The sequence below is a fragment of the Anastrepha ludens genome, chromosome 2, assembly GCF_028408465.1.
Source record: "Anastrepha ludens isolate Willacy chromosome 2, idAnaLude1.1, whole genome shotgun sequence".
NCBI classification, from domain to species: Eukaryota; Metazoa; Arthropoda; class Insecta; order Diptera; family Tephritidae; genus Anastrepha; species Anastrepha ludens.
In genome coordinates, this window is record NC_071498.1 from 20,225,896 (window position 1) to 20,244,556 (window position 18,661).

At 34.1% G+C, this 18,661-nt stretch overlaps 5 protein-coding genes across 6 annotated transcripts; 2 read left to right on the top strand and 3 right to left on the bottom strand.

The window, feature by feature from the left end:
* Positions 1-322: 322 nt before the first annotated feature.
* LOC128864459 (acylphosphatase-2) lies at positions 323-1,988 on the bottom strand. The gene is made up of 4 exons (XM_054104126.1): positions 1,729-1,988; positions 1,645-1,661; positions 1,317-1,426; positions 323-594 (listed from the first exon to the last, which is right to left on the bottom strand). Exons 1-4 carry the CDS (start codon positions 1,775-1,777, stop codon positions 480-482), a joined length of 291 nt encoding a protein of 96 aa, XP_053960101.1. The 5' UTR covers positions 1,778-1,988; the 3' UTR covers positions 323-479.
* Positions 1,989-2,113: 125 nt separating this feature from the next.
* Positions 2,114-3,681, top strand: LOC128864449 (uncharacterized). The gene is made up of 3 exons (XM_054104116.1): positions 2,114-2,361; positions 2,435-2,854; positions 2,917-3,681. Exons 1-3 carry the CDS (start codon positions 2,220-2,222, stop codon positions 3,543-3,545), a joined length of 1,191 nt encoding a protein of 396 aa, XP_053960091.1. The 5' UTR covers positions 2,114-2,219; the 3' UTR covers positions 3,546-3,681.
* On the bottom strand, positions 3,668-6,829 carry LOC128864436 (uncharacterized protein DDB_G0283357). 2 transcript variants are annotated; one of them, XM_054104097.1, is made up of 4 exons: positions 6,685-6,829; positions 5,059-6,625; positions 4,821-5,011; positions 3,668-4,243 (listed from the first exon to the last, which is right to left on the bottom strand). In XM_054104097.1, exons 2-4 carry the CDS (start codon positions 6,578-6,580, stop codon positions 4,118-4,120), a joined length of 1,839 nt encoding a protein of 612 aa, XP_053960072.1. In that variant the 5' UTR covers positions 6,581-6,625; positions 6,685-6,829; the 3' UTR covers positions 3,668-4,117. The 2 variants fall into 2 exon arrangements, with proteins under 2 accessions (XP_053960072.1, XP_053960080.1); XM_054104105.1 differs by having other exon boundaries at positions 4,821-4,993; positions 6,685-6,828.
* Positions 6,830-9,557: 2,728 nt separating this feature from the next.
* LOC128864463 (KH domain-containing, RNA-binding, signal transduction-associated protein 2-like) lies at positions 9,558-14,418 on the bottom strand. Its single transcript, XM_054104139.1, has 6 exons — positions 14,153-14,418; positions 13,968-14,089; positions 13,501-13,844; positions 13,357-13,443; positions 10,188-10,267; positions 9,558-9,968 (listed from the first exon to the last, which is right to left on the bottom strand). The coding sequence occupies exons 1-6, from the start codon at positions 14,310-14,312 to the stop codon at positions 9,826-9,828; spliced, it is 936 nt and encodes a 311-aa protein (XP_053960114.1). The 5' UTR covers positions 14,313-14,418; the 3' UTR covers positions 9,558-9,825.
* A 1,106-nt stretch (positions 14,419-15,524) lies between these two features.
* LOC128856709 (KH domain-containing, RNA-binding, signal transduction-associated protein 3-like) lies at positions 15,525-17,590 on the top strand. Its single transcript, XM_054092024.1, has 6 exons — positions 15,525-15,785; positions 15,840-15,961; positions 16,024-16,367; positions 16,431-16,520; positions 16,662-16,750; positions 17,039-17,590. Exons 1-6 carry the CDS (start codon positions 15,617-15,619, stop codon positions 17,152-17,154), a joined length of 930 nt encoding a protein of 309 aa, XP_053947999.1. The 5' UTR covers positions 15,525-15,616; the 3' UTR covers positions 17,155-17,590.
* The last annotated feature ends 1,071 nt before the right edge of the window (positions 17,591-18,661 follow it).

Genomic DNA, 18,661 nt, shown 5'->3' on the forward strand with positions numbered 1-18,661 from the left:
TTGCACACGTAAAAGTAATGATCTATTACACAGAAAACACAGGGTTGTAGTCAAAAAGTATGGTTATTATATAGGATTATTTTATAATCTCAGATTTTGGGAGAGACATTTCGTATGGGAAATCTCGCTTTTTATTTACGGATTGGGAGTTAAGCACGAAAAAGTAGATCATCTATTACAAAGTTATCATCAATATTACAAAGTTATTGTATTATTTCAATTTTAACTTCATTTCACTTAAGAAATAACAAAATACTGTTCAACTAAAAATTCAACAATTCGCCTATGAAAGTTGAATCATGTAAACAACTTTCAATGCACAGCCAACCGCTCATATATAATTTGATCTATGCAAACACAGAACTTTGCGCCCCATGTGGATCACGATTATTGTTGATTGTTACTGGGTATTTAATATTTTGTTTTTCCAATCACTGAGTTTATTTGCACTAAAATATTGTATTTACATTATAATACAATCAATGACGAATTGAAAAATTTGAAAATGTAAAATCCTGTAATTTTTTCGTCTCGCTAAAGTCGGTCTTATCAATGCGACTAGTAGGGCTTCCAGTTTTTTGTAGCCAAAGTTTCCTTTAAAAGAAAAATTAAATTAAATTTATAAAAATAAGCGCCAACATTTGTTTACTATTTACAATTCAAGAAGAATCCACACAAAATGACTTCGCTGTAGTACACGGTGTACGGAAACTAAAGGTGGCACCTTCTGAAAACCGCTGCTTTATTTTGCGCAAGGCGAATTTATTATAGGTGACAGCAACCACATATAAGTAAAATCCTACATGTATTTGTTGTTGCCTTTGGTACAAGCATCAAGTCAAAATACAATACAATACGAATGTAAACATACCAAAACATACAAACAAAGCATATCATTTTGACGTTAGCCATACCTATGCCGAAAAATTCAGCTGGGTGAATGCTGTCACCTATAATAAATCCACCTTGATTTTGCGTGATTTTGGCAACCTCAACCGGTTATCCTTTGAAGTAAACGAAATAAACAAAAGAGAAATTACTTGTTTCTTTTTCTTCCGCCGCTTTAGCTTCTGTACGCCGTGTATCATTCTTGCATGCAGCAGCTGATTTCTTTTTTTAATGCGATTTGCTAGTTCGGATGCTAAAGTGCACTGCAAGAAGCAGGATTGTTTGCTTGTTTACATTCTCATTGAAGTTTTGACACTCAAGCAACCAAATTTTAAAAACAAAATGCATGTAAATGTTCTTGTTGCGCTACCGAAGTCACCTATAAATTCGCCTGGATATACACTATGGCCTTGGTATAATATATTTACATTTGCTCGAAGGCTTCCGGTGTACCCTCGATTTGACCCTTAACGGTATCGTGTGGTGTGTTCATGCACCACCCACGCACACTCAGAGATTTTGCCTGCTTTTCGGTGTACTGCAAAATATTATCATTAATTAAAAATTGTTCGTTGGGTAATAGCACAGAATTTATCCATAAATCGACTACGCTATCATACATGAACCAACGGCATGCTATGCTATTATGTAGGTGTATATGTAACTTTGATATGTGTACATAGGTCCTTGCAGTTTCTTTGGTTGTCTATTAATAGCAATAGCTCGTAATAATTTACAATCAAACAAAGAGCTTACCATGCGGAAAGAAACTCCTGTAAAAAAAGTGGTGTCGGTTGCTGATGTAAGAAATAAATTAAAAGAACGCAATTCTCCAGTTACCTTGAACTATGCCATGTACTTCAAAATCACAACATAATATTTCCGCCATTTTCAATAAATGTTATACAAATTGTGCGACATGTAATGGCACAATAATATAAATTGTGAGTTTCTTTTGTTTTTATTCGTTTGGCTGTCAGATTGTATTCTCAGATATCAATTCGGCGCATACGCACTGTAATGTCTAAGCCGTTCCAGTTTTTTAATTTGTTTTTCACAATTAATTGAAAAAAGTAATTTTCCCGTTTTCCAAAAGCATTGAAATTTTTATAAAGCCTCTACTACAAGAGACATTAAGTTACAAAGCAAATTGTTTATAATTTTAATTAATATTTGTAAATAAATTTTCTGGTGCACGGCAACCCTGTGTGCATGACGTTTCAATTCATTAAGCGTACAGAAAACAGTTTTTGTCTCCATTATTTTTCAACAGTTATTGAACTGAGTTTTAAGGAAATCAATTTATCTGCAGTTAAATATAAGTAATTAAAATGCCTTTGCTCTTTGCTGGCGTACATTTACGAGATAAATCAAATGAGTTTCTTTCACTGAATGATATCGACTTTGATCGTAATGTACATTATTTGAAAGAAGAAATTGGTAAAAAATTGCAGTACGACGCAACTAATTTAGGTAATTGTATATTGATAGATCAATTTCAGCTAAACAATATTGTTTTTGTTTTTTTATTTTACTAAATTCGCAGAACTAATATACAACGGTATAGCTCTCAAGGATGAAAACAAATTGTTGGAAGCATTGCATCCTAGCGCCACGGTGCATTGCTTTAGCAAGGCAAAACAATATCCGACGTACGTGCCACCAGAAGGTGTAACGAGTCCTGAGAATATCACTCATGTTCAAGAACTTTTTAATGTAATCGCACATACTCAAATAAATGTGAATTCGCGAATCAATATCCTGCAGAAAATATTGGCGGAGTATCCAGAATTTCGACGTAATTTAGGAGCGCAAGCACTTATTAGAGATTCAGTGCTTTTTAATGCACTGCACCATCCACAAGTAGTGAAGAACATATCTGAGGAGTACCCAATTATTTGCGAAGCTGCCCCATTTATGGTTGATACTATTAAAAAAGAACTGGCTAGAAGTTCGTCCACCACACGTAAATCAATTTTTTTGTTTTTACATTTATATTTATTTCAAGAAATTTTATCTATACAACAGTTTCGGAACCAGCAACGGATTCGACGAATTCGTCTGAGGAGGAAAATTCAATGAGTGCAAGCACAAGTAATGATCGTTCGGAATCAGGAGCACAATTGGAAAACGCCCGTATACGTATGATTAGCCGTCATCAATTGCAAACAGCACTAACGCGAATTGGTGTTGGTTCTGTCAATTCTCTCTCCAGCATTGCTCAAAGGAATAGTGATGAAGATAATACAGTATCTGGCACAACAGCACCATATGACGCGATGGCTGCTTCATCTGCATCACTCTTAAACACTAATAGTAATTCACGTATCTCAGCATCAATGTTTCGTTCAGAATTGCAGCGGGCATTAGAATCACTGAGCCACGGCCGCAATCAACTGAATGAACCGGGCAGTGACAATAGTGCTCAGGGCGAAGAGACACAGCAAATGGACACATCAGAAGCACCTACTTCCGAGGCTACGGAAGAGGAGAGCGACGATCTACCAGCACAGTATCGCACTCATCAATATGCAAACGAACTGCGCACTATGGCACAAATGGGACTGCTCAATTACGAGGACAATCTAGTATATTTGACTATAGCAAGTGGTAATATAGATGTTGCTGTAAACCTCTTAATGGGAGCAATGAATTAAAAGACCGTGAAGGAAGAAAGGATAAACGATGCAGTTTCAAAATCATTTTAGAAATTGTGGTGTCAACATTTGTTGTAAATTTGCGTCTCATTTGCAATCTAATTTAATTAAAAAAATATATGTGTATGTATTTGTATATTTTCGTTTCTTTATTTTTACGTACTTTTAGGAATACTCAATTACATTGCGATTTTTCACCTTTGTTTTAATATATGAATCTTTTGTTTTCTGCGTGTTTAATGCCTTTTGTAAAAATACAAAGCTTTTTTTTGTTATTAAACAACTTCGTGGAATTTTTTAATGAAATGGTTTTTGATATTACAATTAACGAACTAGATGATTTCGGCGTTTTTTTTTTTTCAACTGCACTAGTTGCCTCGCGGTTTACATGTGTATGTGTGTACAATTTTTTCCAACATGATTTGAATTTCACTTGTGGTACATTATTATTTGCAAAAATTATATACATATTTACTATATGATAATGGTTTTACACATCAGTAATATATACATACATACACACATGTATGTGACGGTATTAACATATTTACGAAGCAGTTGGCGACAGGCGATTATGAAATTAAATATTCCAAAGCCTTTTCCTTATTGTTATCAAATTTTATTAGCGCCTCTGAGATTTTCACTTCATCGAAGCCCAAATCCATCAATTCACTCAGTGGTATTAAATGTTCCACAATCTGTAATAGCAATAAAATAATAAAACAATTACTAAATGAAATTTTATAAAATCGGCTTTTTTTATATAATACTTGAATTTTTGTTGCCCAACGCAATAATATGCATTTCGAGTGGAATATGGCAAAAAGAAACATTAGAAAATTTAACGGGACTCATTGACCGATATTAGAGAGAAGTGATTCACAACATAGCATTGACATACAAATATGTATGTACGAATATCAGTTAATTTTCTAAGAAATAAAAATTCGTATAGAAGCCACTAAAGTGCTCTATTTCTCTGTTCAAAGCTGAATGTGCCCCAAAATAAGTCTTGTCATCGAGGTCTTCTAGCAGTACGCAAAGAGTACGAAAAGAGTGCTGCTTCGACAGCATTGGACCCCTTGGGGAGAGGGGAGTTAGATGAGTGAGCATGTGCAGAAATGGTTAGTATCGTGACACGTTTTGGACTCATTTGATCATATTCTTAGAGAAACTAAGAAACGTTCTCCAGTAATATTCGATCACGTATTCATTTTTGAATATTGCTACAAATGCGTTTCATGGCGTTTTTCCTACACAATTAAAGTCACTCACCTTCTTATCATCTGTGCCGAAAATTTGTGAAATTTTCGCAACGCGCTCCAGTGGGAAGCCCATTGAACTGATATTTGTAGCTAATCGCTGCGCAGGTGGGGACAATTTGGCATAACAATTTTCCTCGTGTAAAGGTTTGGATATTTTCACTGGTGACTGCTTAGGCGTAATATCTGTGCCACATACAAATTCTGTAAATATGCAAATAGATATATTTTGCAAAAATTAGCAAACAAACCTTCATCCGTATCGGGCTTATCTTGTTCTTGTTTGCCTTCTTCAGAATTGAAGCTGTAGTAACGTGATCTGCGGATTTCCGAATTTCGTACCTCATCGCTTAATTCCTTCAATATATCTGGCACGCTTTTTGACTTTGAATTAAATTCGTTACAATCATTAATGGCGAAAAATTGTTGTGGCTGTTGCGAGTTTATACCGTTGCTGGCCAATGTCGGCATTCCGTAGTCATTTGCATTGTTACCCACGTATGTAGAAGTTGCGACAGAAGTGTGCGGTAAATGTCTGGGACTACCATGTGTCGAATCAATGCCATTGTAAGGGGGTGCATATAAATAATTGTGATTACCACCATATGATGGAGACGTGACTTGTCTTGGATGAACATTGAAATTCGTATAATGTTTCGATAGATGTGATTTTGACATATCATTGTACAATGCACCATAAGAATTTGATGGATTTGGAAATGAATCATATGATGTACAATTCGGCATGTCGCCAATGAAGCTTGCAGCGCTAGTCATACTGTTATTGGTTATGATTGTATTCGGATTATTTTCGTTGAGCCAAGATTGGTGGCCTAAATTTCCAAAGTCAACTCTTTGCAGTGCTGCTTTAGTATTTTGTAAAATTTCTAAACTCACTACCTCTGGCATTTTGTCTTTTAAATTTGCTTTTGAATAATCTACATTAATATTTTCATTTATAACACTAACACTTTGAGTATTATCTTTGGATTCTAGCTTGGCTATAATATTATCTACTTTATTTTCCTCATTTTGTTCTTTATACGAACTGTTCACCGCATCATCTTTAATTTGGGTTTTTTGCATATGCAACTGCGTATTGTGCAGCACTTGTGCTAAAATATCTAGATCATTAATGGTTTTTAGTTCAACATTATCGAAAGGTGATGAGGTGTCCTCTTCAAAATCTTTATAGTTAAAAGCATTAACTTCTTTGGCACCGCCCGAATATTTTCCGTTTTTAGCATGTGGTTGCACATCCGTAACTGTTGTGCCATTTAATATTCTGTATTTTTCATTACTTCTAGATATAATTGTTGGCTGCAGTATGTTGTCAAAGCTATTGACTTGCGTCGTTAAAACCAATCTTGGCTCTCCATCAGATGCGTTTGCAGAATTTAACACATTCTTCTTATGACCATCTGAATCGCTATCCGAACTGTATAGATCATCTGCGCTGGGATAGCTTACGGCTCCGAGCATTTGTTTATTTTTTTCTTCAACTTCATGCAAACGCTCTTGCTCTCGTCGCTCCTTACGTTCTCGACGTGCCTCGCGCTCCAGTTGTCGCATACGGCGCCATTCTGGTATTTTAGCGAGCACCTTTCGTTCCAACTGGAAATCATAGCAATATTGTGGCGCTTCATTGTAATGGTCTACTGACAATTGCAATTTATGCACTACGGCTTGCGGCAGTTGATATAATCTCGGTGGTGGCTTAAAACTTTCTGCTATTTTAACAGGAACTTTGTCCATGTAATTAAAATTAGACATTTTCCACCTGCAATACTTTGTCTGAAAAACGGGTCTCTATTCTCTCTAATTAAATGATTTCGGTAATTAGTATTCTTTACTGCAACATTTTATAAATGTTTTACCTTTAGAGGAGCATTAGAAAAATTTCTGGAATCTCTACGAATTGCACTATTATATTTCCATTAATTATCAACACTGCAAAAAAATTAATAAATTCAGTTTTAGCAGGAAGAAAATTTGCGAATGAATGCTAAAACGAAACAAAGAGAAATATTGACAGTATGTCAGATGACTAACAGAGTTGACAACTCATTGTTTTGTAGATCCGTAAAATTGCGGAATTCTAGAGTAAGTATATAATGAAAATATTTTGTAAATAAAAAATTTAAAGTTTTTTAAACCTCGGCTATAATCAAAACGTGACAAAGTATCTGCATTTAGAAGTACTCTAGTAAAAAAATGTACGGAAATCTGTCATGCGCAGCGATAATAGTAATAAATATAAAAAGAACACATTCTAAGTTACAATTTAATGGAACTATTTCTTATTTTTATTAAAAATGTTTGGGCTCGGGAACTTTTGTGGAATAGTAGAAGTATACTCTACTAACTCCTTTTTCAAGATTGGAACTAAAATTGATGTTCATTGTTACCGACTCATCTAAAAATTGTCCTCAGTCTACAAATTAATCGAGATTGTTGAGATTGACACTAACTATATCAATCAACATAGCTTCTTCGCTAACGGCGCGAAAATCACCAAACTGGTTTTATCTGTGATTACGGCAATTCTGCATTTCTAAAGAGATTCTAGGTAGATATGATCTACACTGATTTTTCAAACGCTACACTGATAACTCATAAACTAATAGTAGAAAATACAGGTAGATAGGTTGGTAAGAATGGCAGTCGGTCTCTAAACCAACTCTCGTGACCGTTGGCGATCCATTGTGATACCACACTAGCAGTTAATCTGCTACTCCTCGTTAAACCATTTTGTTTTAAATGCAAACCCTTTAATCTGGCTAACACTTATAACCCTTAGATCATCAGTATCATTTAGAAACGATGAGGCAAAGTATCTAAACCTAGTGAATTGCCACGCCGGATATCTGATGTCTGACGGACTCTTTCTCCTCCTCATTCATGCAGCAAACACATTCTCTAACGTTAGTTAAACATTTACAATTTACATTAGAATTCGACTCGTTTTCTTACCTTAATGTTTGCTGGGAATAGTCGAAATGAAATATGTGCAATCTTTGAGCATATCAACCTCCGGACACAGTGGTCTCTGATCAAAGCAACTAATATTGAGACCTTTTCCTTAACCGATAGAGTAGCGATTTAGGCAAAATTCTTTTTGTAGCATGACATGCCAGATTATGAACCCATCTTGTGTTAGCTGAGGTGGCAATGCTATATATTTGCACTACGCAGTTTGTAGGTTGAGAGAAAATAGCGTTATTCCGTTAAAAAAATAACACATAAGAAGGTCGTTTGAAAAGTCCGTGCAAAGTCAGACAGATGACATTACTGGCACCTATCAAAGTTATGTTTAGTAAGTAGCATCTTTCGGAAGAACACACACCAAGTTTCAGCTAGATCGATCTATTTCTTTGTGTTTGGCATTGGTTTTATTCGAGGAGGCCGCCTCAGCAATTGTGCTCGCAAAATTAATGGAAATAGGGTTCCAATTTAAATTTTGGTTTGTAGGTTTCCGATAACATAGTAGCTTTATAGAGTAGTGGTTCCCAACTACTAAGAAGGTTTCTGGTCTTCACAATGTCACAAAAAAAAGTTTAGAATAATTAACTAAAAATATGAATCTGGCGGTAGTAAAAATATAGACAGCTCTGTAAACGCTTACCATCAGAAAGATGAATCTCCGTTGAAAAATTTATGAGCTACCATAGTGAATATTGTATATTGTATTTTCTACGCCTTGAATAAAACTAACATGTTTTTATTGTTTATTTAGTTTGTTTATTAAAAAGCATAATAATAATAAAAATAATAGGGATTATCAATAAAAAAAATTCATAAATTCCTGAACACTTTTAATATTAAAAATTTATTGTTTTATTGTGGTGTGCATATTAGTTTTTTAGAGCTGCCGCCTTAGCCGAATAAGATGGTGCGTCACTATCATTCGGAGGTGCACAGGTTCGAATCTCCGTGCATGAAACACCAAGGTAAAAAGTTGCTTCTAAAAGTGGTCGACCCTCGGCAGCCAATTTTGTGGAACAACATCAAAACGCGCACCACAAATCGGTTGGGGAGCTCGGATTAACACCAAATAAAGGGTGTAAGCGTAATGAGTGCATACATTGCATCAGTACAATTTCGATACTTTGTAAAGTTATGCTTTGCAACCCTGTTGACGTTTTGGAACATTTTATTTGCTTTGAAAATTATTAGAATATTAAAAATTAAATACAAATACCTTATAATGACAAAAACAATTCTTTTAAAACTTGTACACATCATATAATTTTTTAGTGATGCTTTGGTTGCCTTTGTTGCTTTTCGAGAACATCAACGATACTTTTGGGAACACGATACATCGTCATTGGTATCAGGGTTGTGTTTAGGAACATGTTAGGTACTTTGTTCGAACACAAAGCAACAGGCATTTCGAAAAACGCGCAGATACTAAAACCAGCTTCTCTATATTGACGCAACTCTTCATAAGATTATTCACATTTTTCTAGCATGGTATCGGAAAAAATTATAGTAGTGCAACGGGCATAAGTATAACTAAAACGAAAATATTAAATTCTTTTCCTACGTTCACTTATGAGGAGAGAAATTACGAGTGTGAAAATGTATAAAATTGTATGGCTTGGCATGGCTTGAAATCTGTTGCACTTCGTTTTATACATACATATATAATTAACATTTTCTGCAAGTTAAATTTTTTAAGTATAAAAAAGATTTTACGATTTATTTAAGTTATTGTTTTTTTTGTTTAAGCTTTTCGATAGACAGTAAAATGGGTTCACTTTATATTTTATTTGACAAAATTTAATTTATTAATCATTTAACAATCATTTCTCTGTATAGATAGTAGAATTATTTAAGGGCATGATACAGAGTGCTTCTACAGCACTAGCTATGCCCTTATTTATCATTTTTTTTCCACAATATTTTAAATTGATATTCAGGGTTAAATTAAGTATGTGATTACATAAGTTATAATTAAGTTTTCTTACGATGTATATTTATTTGAATTAAAAATTATTTAATTTTGATGTACTTATTTATTTATATCTCTTTAATATTCCATGTGCAACTGGTTTAATTGCTGGTCTAACCGGAGCTTCGCGGAAGCGTTTCATTTGAGTTCCATATATGGCGGCGGTTGGTGGACGTTTATAGGGCAAAGTTGATGGAGCAATTTTTGCTAAAATATTTATTTTTTATTAATTCATTTTTAAAATCGGTTATTTGTATATATTTTTTAAGTTATTCATAGTTGTACATTGATGGATATTTTATTTATTTAAGAACTTATGTAATATTCTTTTCAATTCATTTCGCTTCGTTTATGCTATATGCTTATTGCATTTGTGGCTTTATAGAAGCCATAGTTGTACCAAATAATGGGTGAACCAATTCTTACCTTTAGTATATTCATAAACCGGTACAACTGCACGTTTAGGAATGCGAGTTTCATACACCTCCTCTTCTGATTCTTCTTCTCTGTAGTTATGTCGAAAGAGTTATTTAAGTAATAATAAATATAAACATTTAAAATTAATAAGAAAGGGTATATTCAGAAACGCATTATAATGCGCAACGTACTTTTGCAGTGTTGACAATGCGTTCAGAAATGCAAATATGGCAGTACTGCAAATGCATCGCGTTCCAAAACACCATTTTTGTATCAAACGTCACGCATTATTTGCAGGAAAAATTTTAATACTGCCGCTGATTACGCTAATATGATGTCTGATGAAAAGTGAGTATACAACTAGTTTTTTTAGCTTTTAAAACAATATTTTATTAAATTTTTCTTGATTTTAGCGATTATCTAAGTACATCGGAAGTAAAGTTGCTTCTCAGAGTCCGACTGAGCATGGAAAGTGAATTTGCTTCAGGGAGGAGGAAAAAGAGTGTTTTGTGGAATAAGGTGGCGGAAGAAATAAAAAAAGTGAATAAAGATTTGAAAATAGACGGGCAAATCGCGCAGCGAAAATTTTCTAATTGTTTCAAAAAAAGATTTTTTTTTTTTTTTGAAAATTGGAAAAGTAATGAATTACAATCACAATAAATTAAAAAGCATTAACGTCTAGAAAAAAAAAGATTTATTTTTGGGAATTTTTCGTTTTAATGAACATCTTACTATATGTGATCTTCTTTTTAGCTTTACACGTCTTTTTTTTTCTTAAATTTAGCAAAAAACTATCACTTTTTACTTCAAATATATCGTCAACAACTAAACTCAATAATACTTCCATTTTAGTGTAAAACGCGTTCATAAATGCAACAAATCTTTTTGCAAATCGTCAACAAATCTATCAAATGCATCACTTGTCACATTGGCAGTGTTGCCAGTGCTGCGCATTTATAATGCGTTTCTGAATATACCCAAATGCAGACAATCCTTCTGAAACGCATTAATGCAAATATCATACGATCCTTTATTTTTGTATTAAACGAAAGCAAGAGACATGTCTCTGAAAGCGCTTCTTTAATCAATTCTCCGAAAAATTAGTGATTTGAGTTTCGATGAATGGTTATTTGACATTTTCTTTCGGAAATGGGCTATCTTCCGCTCCCGGAAGAACAAAAAACAAAAAGGGAATTACTTGGCTGTCGTTTTGCAATTAAGTTCCGAGAGGAACAAATTATTTCATAAACAATTTAGGATAGCGTAGCTGCATCAAAGTAACAACAGTTGGCTATTGTTTTGCAGTGAAAGTAGAAGCGTAACTACTTTAAACGCACACCAATTGTAGATTTTTTAGTACTATTGTTATTATGCTAACAAGTATTCGAACAGTCGATGGCTCGGTCGAATTTGAGTCAATGCGCTGCAATTGAAATTACGTTATCGTTACGTGCATTGAAATAAATGGGTTTCATGGTGAAAGAAAATTGCCAAATCGGATTATTAACCTCAGCACATTTGTAACAATATACAGCGATGGACACGTAAATGGCACAAAATTTAATATGAACGCAATATGAAAAATTTTCAAACATAAATTTTAGGTAATGCAAAATTGTTGTGCTATTATCGGCGCCGCAGTAATACTCCAACTTATGGCGCCTAAATGCACCGTTTTGTCTGTTTTATTGATTACCGTTATCAGTTTTTTTGTAAACTTAGCTGATTATAAGTGAGCTCATAAATGGCACAGTTTGCTTTTACATGCACTAAAGACGCAACCTGCATTAGATGTGTACAATATTTTGTTTAGTTAGACAATTTGTATTATTTAAAGTGTTTGGAAAAAAATTAACACAAAATGGGGTCAGGTAAACACACAACAATTGAAGAAAGAAGGGTCATATGGCAAATGCATAAAGCAGGGAAAAAAGTGGCAGAAATGGCTGTTCACGAAAAAAAGTATACAATGCAATTAATTCAGTTGCTGGTAACCCCGAAATACTGACAAAAGGCAAAACTCGGAAGCCAAGACCACGAAAGACCGATGCGCGAACGGATGCTGCCATTATAAGGATGGTGAAAGTTGATCCTTTTATGTCATCGCTGCAGATAGCATCCGATATTAGTCAGTCATTGGACACAGAAATATCCTCTCGGCTTGTTAGAAGGCGGTTAAACGAGGCAATCTTGTTTGGACGCATTTCCAGGAAAAAACCACTTCGCCAGAACCAATGAAGGGAAGTCTAAATTTTTGGAAAAACGTGCTGTGGAGTGACGAAACCAAAATCAACAGGATAGGACCAGATGGGAGAGTATTTGTACACCGACCGATATGCCAAGAATACAATCCCAGGTTCACCCAGAAGACGGTCAAACACGGTGGCGGAAATATCATGGTGTGGGTTGCATTTTCTAGGCACGGAATTGGCCCACTCGTTTGAATTGATGGTAAAATGGACAAGTTTCAGTACTTAAATTAAAAAAAAAAAAACCAAAATGAAACCTTATGCCTTTGAAAATATGCCCATTAAATGGTGTTTTATGCAAGACAATGACCCCAAACACTCCTCCAAACTAGTAAAGAGTTGGTTTAGTACGGAAAAATTGATGTTTTGGACTGGCCTGCTCAAAGCCCTGACTTAAATCCTATTGAAAATCTATGGAATGAAATTAAGATGGAAGTGGCAAGGAAAAACTATAAAAATTTGGATGATCTTTGGTCTGCCGTTCAGGAATCATGGTACTCCATACCTAACAACAAGTGCCAAGAACTCGTAGAAAGTACGAGTCGCAGATGTGAAGCAGTAATTAAAAACAAATGCTACAGCACAAAATATTAATAACTTGCAGGTTTGTGAAACAAAAACAAGAAAAAAATATTCTTTTACCTAGATTTTCTTTAATTTTTTAAGGTTGTGCCATTTATGTGTCCAACAAAATCTGTTACCTTTTCAGAATTTTTAAATTTTTTATGAATTCAATATTTGTTTTGTGTTATCGTTGAATATAAGAAATAAATCTTTAGAAAGAAGTAAATACCTGTTCGTTTTTTTTTTAAATTGATGTTAGTATACCATATCAAAGCTGACTTTAAAAAATGTGCCATTTACGTGTTCATAGCGTATATGTACCTATAAAATTAACTTATCGAATGAGATTTATGAATTATACTCACTTAGGATCCATTTGGTATGCATATTGCTTAACAAAATTCAAGTACTTGGATGGGCCACTGGTTGCCATCTTGTTGTCATATATAGATCTGAAATCATATTCCTGATATAAGTTCAATAAAATGTAAATATATCTAGGATTTTACTTTGAAAATTGTTTTGCTGATTTTGGATCAATTTCCATAAGCTCACGCAGTTGCTCTTGAGCAACGTCGTCGTTCTTGTCAGGAACAAGATATTTTCGTATTTCAGCCAGGGCATACGCTACACGTGCATAAGCCTCTGCGGGAGTTGCCACGGTACTTATCTCTACAAACAAATCTTTACTTAAATGTGCGTGTCGTGGATCACCAGAGTTTCGCATTTCTTCCTCTTTAGCGCGATCACGAATCGAATTCCGACCCTTGATTACAATGCGGCATTGGGTTTCGTCTTGCAAACGGCGAAGTGAATTACCCTTAGGACCCAATATTTTACCCGTAAAGTTGAACTATAATTATTGAATTATAGTTTATTATAATTTATGTATATTATATATGTATATGTAGGTATATTTTAAAATTCTCAAACAAAAATTGTTCAATGCTACACGTACATATACATCAAAACTTACTTTTGGATATTGTTTTATTGGAACAAAAACCTTCTGGACGAGTTTTATGGGCTTCTGTTTGTAAACATCGGCGTAATATTCACGTCCAGGAATCCGCCCAGTGGTACATACCCGTTCAATAGCTACATATGTGAAAGACTTTTTTATTTAATATGTACGTATGTATGTATTGGACAAAGAACCACCTTCTTCCATAAGCAGCGCACATATGGGAAATTCACTGCTCAGCCTTTCACGTTCCTCGTTCAATTCATCCAAAAACTTTTGAGCGAAATTATTAATTCTCGGTCCATCGATTTCCCCATCTTTTGGAATATTGCTAACTTCATCTGAATGTTCCGACATATTTCAAGTAAAAGAAAAACGAAATTTTTTACGACGCAAAGAAATACACTCCACAAATGTAATGATTAAATGTAAAATGGCGACTGCATTCGGAAACGGGTAGAATAATTAGTGCTAACAAGTTACAAAATAATAGTAGAGTAGCTAAAGCGCCAAACACATCGCGCAAAGGATTGGGATAAAGGTGTAGTCCCAGTGCACAATAATAGAATACAGAAGGTGGCGACTTTCAAAAATTGCTCCTTTATTTTTCGTGATTTTGACAACCGATGACATCACTGCTGCGAAAAAACAAACAAAAGGAAGAAACGTTTTTGCATGTGCAAGCTCGGTAATATTGTGATTTCAAGATTTCTGATTTTTAAATGAAACAAGCTAATAAAAATTAAAAGCCGCGTGTTAAACTGTGAAACCAGTAATTATAACAAATGCAGTTTTTTTGCCGATGATGCTCTGGCAAGAAAGTGTATGCATGTCTGTATAATTTCTTGTGTTTGACAGTTTGGACTTGCCTTCGCTTACTTTTGATCTTCTTTTTGTATATTTACTCACAGCACTGACGTCATTGTGGCTTGGGAAAACGCAATCTTGTATTCTATCATCCTCGTATTAATTTAAATTACATTTTTTTATATAATAAAAAAACACCATCTATAATCTGTACGATTCAAAAGTATTCCTCTGTAAGCAGCTCTTCCAAGTTTCACTTGGTCTACTAGGCTTGTGACCAGCATTCACAAGAAAATTCCACTCTAGGGCCTTTCAAGCAATGCATTTTTCGCCTTTGCGTTTGCGCTTGTTTTAGCAAATCAAAATTATAATCTCAGATTTTGCGGGAAAAATTTTGTATGGGAAATGTTGCATTTTAATTACGGATTGGAGTTAAACACGAAAAATTAGATAATCTACTTATATTTATGTGAACGTATTAAAAGTTATTTGTATCTATATCATTCAAAATTTATTACACTCTTCATTAAAATATTTAATATTATTTTTTACAATTTCATTTTAAATGAAAAAATAACTAAAATAATAAAAGTGATAATTGTAATTACAAATTTATAGCAGAAAAATCACGAAAGTGTTCGTTCGTTCGCGGACTCTAAGTTAAAAATCGCCAAGGTTTTGAGGAAACTGACAAAGATGTTCGTCAATGTGTCTGCCACTTAAAACGTGAAAATGTAATTCCATTAACTTTGCTTGGCCATACTGTTTCCCTGCAAATATCCTTTTGAAGAAAGGTGCACACTATTTTTTTGTCGTGGTTTCGTCGAAGTAATTTATTATTAATTAAGAATTTAATGGCAGAAATGGCTGGACGTATTAACGACGGTGCTATCGTACCCAAAGAGGAAGAAAATGAAACACCTCGAATTAATAATTTTGCTCAAAAATTTCTTGCTGATTTAGACGAAGAGCGTGCACGGCTTGGTGCCGAATTCCCGTTGTGTGCTTTGTTAATTGACGAAGGTATTAATGCAAGAAAATGGCTTCCATGCACAATAATAATTTTTTTTTCTTCAGCTTTTGATCGCGTTTATTCAACTGGACGTATTCCTGGTAGAGAGTATTATGCAGATGTATACCAACAAAAACCAATAAAAGTTACGCAGAAAGTTTTTGTGCCTGTTAAACAATTTCCGAAGGTAGGCTTTTGAGTTCGCCTCTTTCCAACTAATTTTATTATTGTGACTATTTTGCAACGCAGTTCAATTTCACTGGAAAAATTCTTGGACCCAAGGGTAATTCTCTGCGACGCTTACAGGATGAAACTCAATGTAAAATTGTAATAAAAGGTAGAAACTCAATACGAGATCGCGCAAAGGAAGAAGAATTGCGTGAATCAGGAGATCCACGCTACGCACATTTGAACAAAAGTCTATATGTTGAGATCTGTACAATAGCACCACCAGCGGAATGCTATGCAAGAATTGCTTATGCTTTAGCTGAAATACGTAAATACCTAGTACCAGATAAAAACGACGATGTTTCGCACGAGCAGCTGTTAGAACTAATGGAAATAGACCCAAAATCGGCAAAGCAGTACACAAAGTAATTTATTTTAGAGTTTATTGATTTACACATTAGAAAGTTTTACGTTCGTGCTACTTTTAGGTCTATACTTGATAAAAAAATGACTCCTGGGCCGAGTTCATCTAAATTTTTTAATCTTATTCGCCATGGAAATCAACAGGAGATTTATCAGTAAGTATAATTGGCTCGTAATTTGTAACTCATTGTTGATGTCCATAAACAAATGGCAATAGATGTGGGGAGGGCGGGATATGTAGACAACATTTGTGCATGTAATTTTATAATTGTTATGATAAAAAAATTAATCCACAGAAATGAAGAGTGTGAAGAGGAAATTTACGAATATGAAAGTCATGCTCCAAAGAGAGCTCCCCCTATCCAAACTTATGAGTATGTAAAAGGTAAGTAAGAGTTTATTTTATTTAAGCGTGCTGTTTTATGGAATAGTTTTGTTTTTATTTTACAACAAACCTTTAAATCCATCGAATGCTTTTAGAATATACGATATTTCTATATCCCAGATCTTTTCATTTAGTTTACATAACATATATCCGATAATTATATACGCATATATAATATTTGATATTAAATTGACGAAAATTGACGTAAATAATTAAAAGATTACAGATATAAAAATAATCTAGTTAGCGATATAATATATAAATAATATAAAGTTATCCCATCAACAGCGCCTTATAAACGTCCACCTGCCACAATATATGGAACAGAATTAAAACGTACCCGCGATACAACTATTAAATCGTATAAACCACCTTCATTTGGGATAATTAAGAAATATAAATAAAAATATGTTATCAAAATTAAAAATTAGTTATAAAAATATGTTGAACTAATCGAATTCCAACCTATAACATGTAATTATATAAAGTACACAGGAAAACTTGACTTACAATACCAATTACATATATGATGAACCACTTGAAAGTGGACATAATATATCTAAATACAAATTAACATTGATATAAACGAGAAATTAAAAAAAGTCAATGTGAAAAATGTAAATCGTAATCCTCTAATATATAATATTTAGATCACATAACCTCTACATATAAAAGTATTCATTTGACATAAATATATCGACAGATGCCTATTTTTATTATATTGGATATATACGTACTAAGCCCATATTTTAGTTTCCTTTGGCAGCAATAATTGTAAGTATTACTTAAATAATTCTGTTTTTATTTCAAAAGGCCTAAATAAAAGTCTTATAAAAATAACGGTTGTGCATATTTATTTTATAGATTTATTTTTAAGTGGTTTAATAATTTTTACTATTGGTAAGAGATTGATGATTTGTGCATTTGGTCTTGGTTCAAAAGTTACTGCCGTGGCGAAAAAAAATCAGAAGGTATGGCCATCATCATACCGTTAACCCACCCTCGGCGAATTTAAAAGAATCAGCTGATTTTCTTTTATTTGATTGTTTACAACAAAACCGTTGTAGCCTTTAGTTTTCAGGAGTTGTAAGAAGTTATGAGAAGTTGGGCCAAGTACGCATATGCAGACCTTAAGCCTACAACAATCGTGGAAATAAGCGGTCATAATTGTGTCGACAAAACTCTCGTGACGTAACAGCTAAAATTACTATGACAATTTTGCTTCGGATGCCAAACCTTGCTTGCTACCAACAATATATCAGAATTCACTAAAGCGAATTGAGTACCTAAGTCGGCGCCATTAAAGAACGGTTACTTTATTTTTCGCCATTTTGAAAAAAAAAAAACAAAAGAGGATAAATTCTTCACAATCAATTAATTCCCCTGCCTTTTATGTTTATTCATGGGCTGTTACAACACGGCGAGTTCGGAAGGCACAATCGTGTATTCTATTATTTTTGATATCAGTAGACGTGTACATTAGGATGTCAGCACAAAATGAAATGGCAAAAATGACCGTTCCATTAGCACCTTCGTCGTATCTTTGTAGCTCCGAATGCACATTGGCTGTTCACTGTAGTTCGTCCTTTTCTTTTTCTTTTCTAGTTTATTTCGACGTGACATTCTACAGTACAAAACGTTGTTGGAGGTCTAGTGTGACCACTTTTTTTGAATTCGCCTTGGTACTACTGCTATAATCTTTTACATATTCGCCTTGGCCACACCCTTGCATTCTGCCCATTGTGTATTCTATCCAAGAATGATAGAATACAAGATTTTACGTCAGCGCTTAAGACTGTCTATCTTTATCTTCTGAATTGACCCCTGAAAAGTGGAAGAACGATGTTATGAGGTCATGGAAATTTTTAGCCGTCCAATCTTGTGTCGCCATCGCGGACTTATACCGGAGAT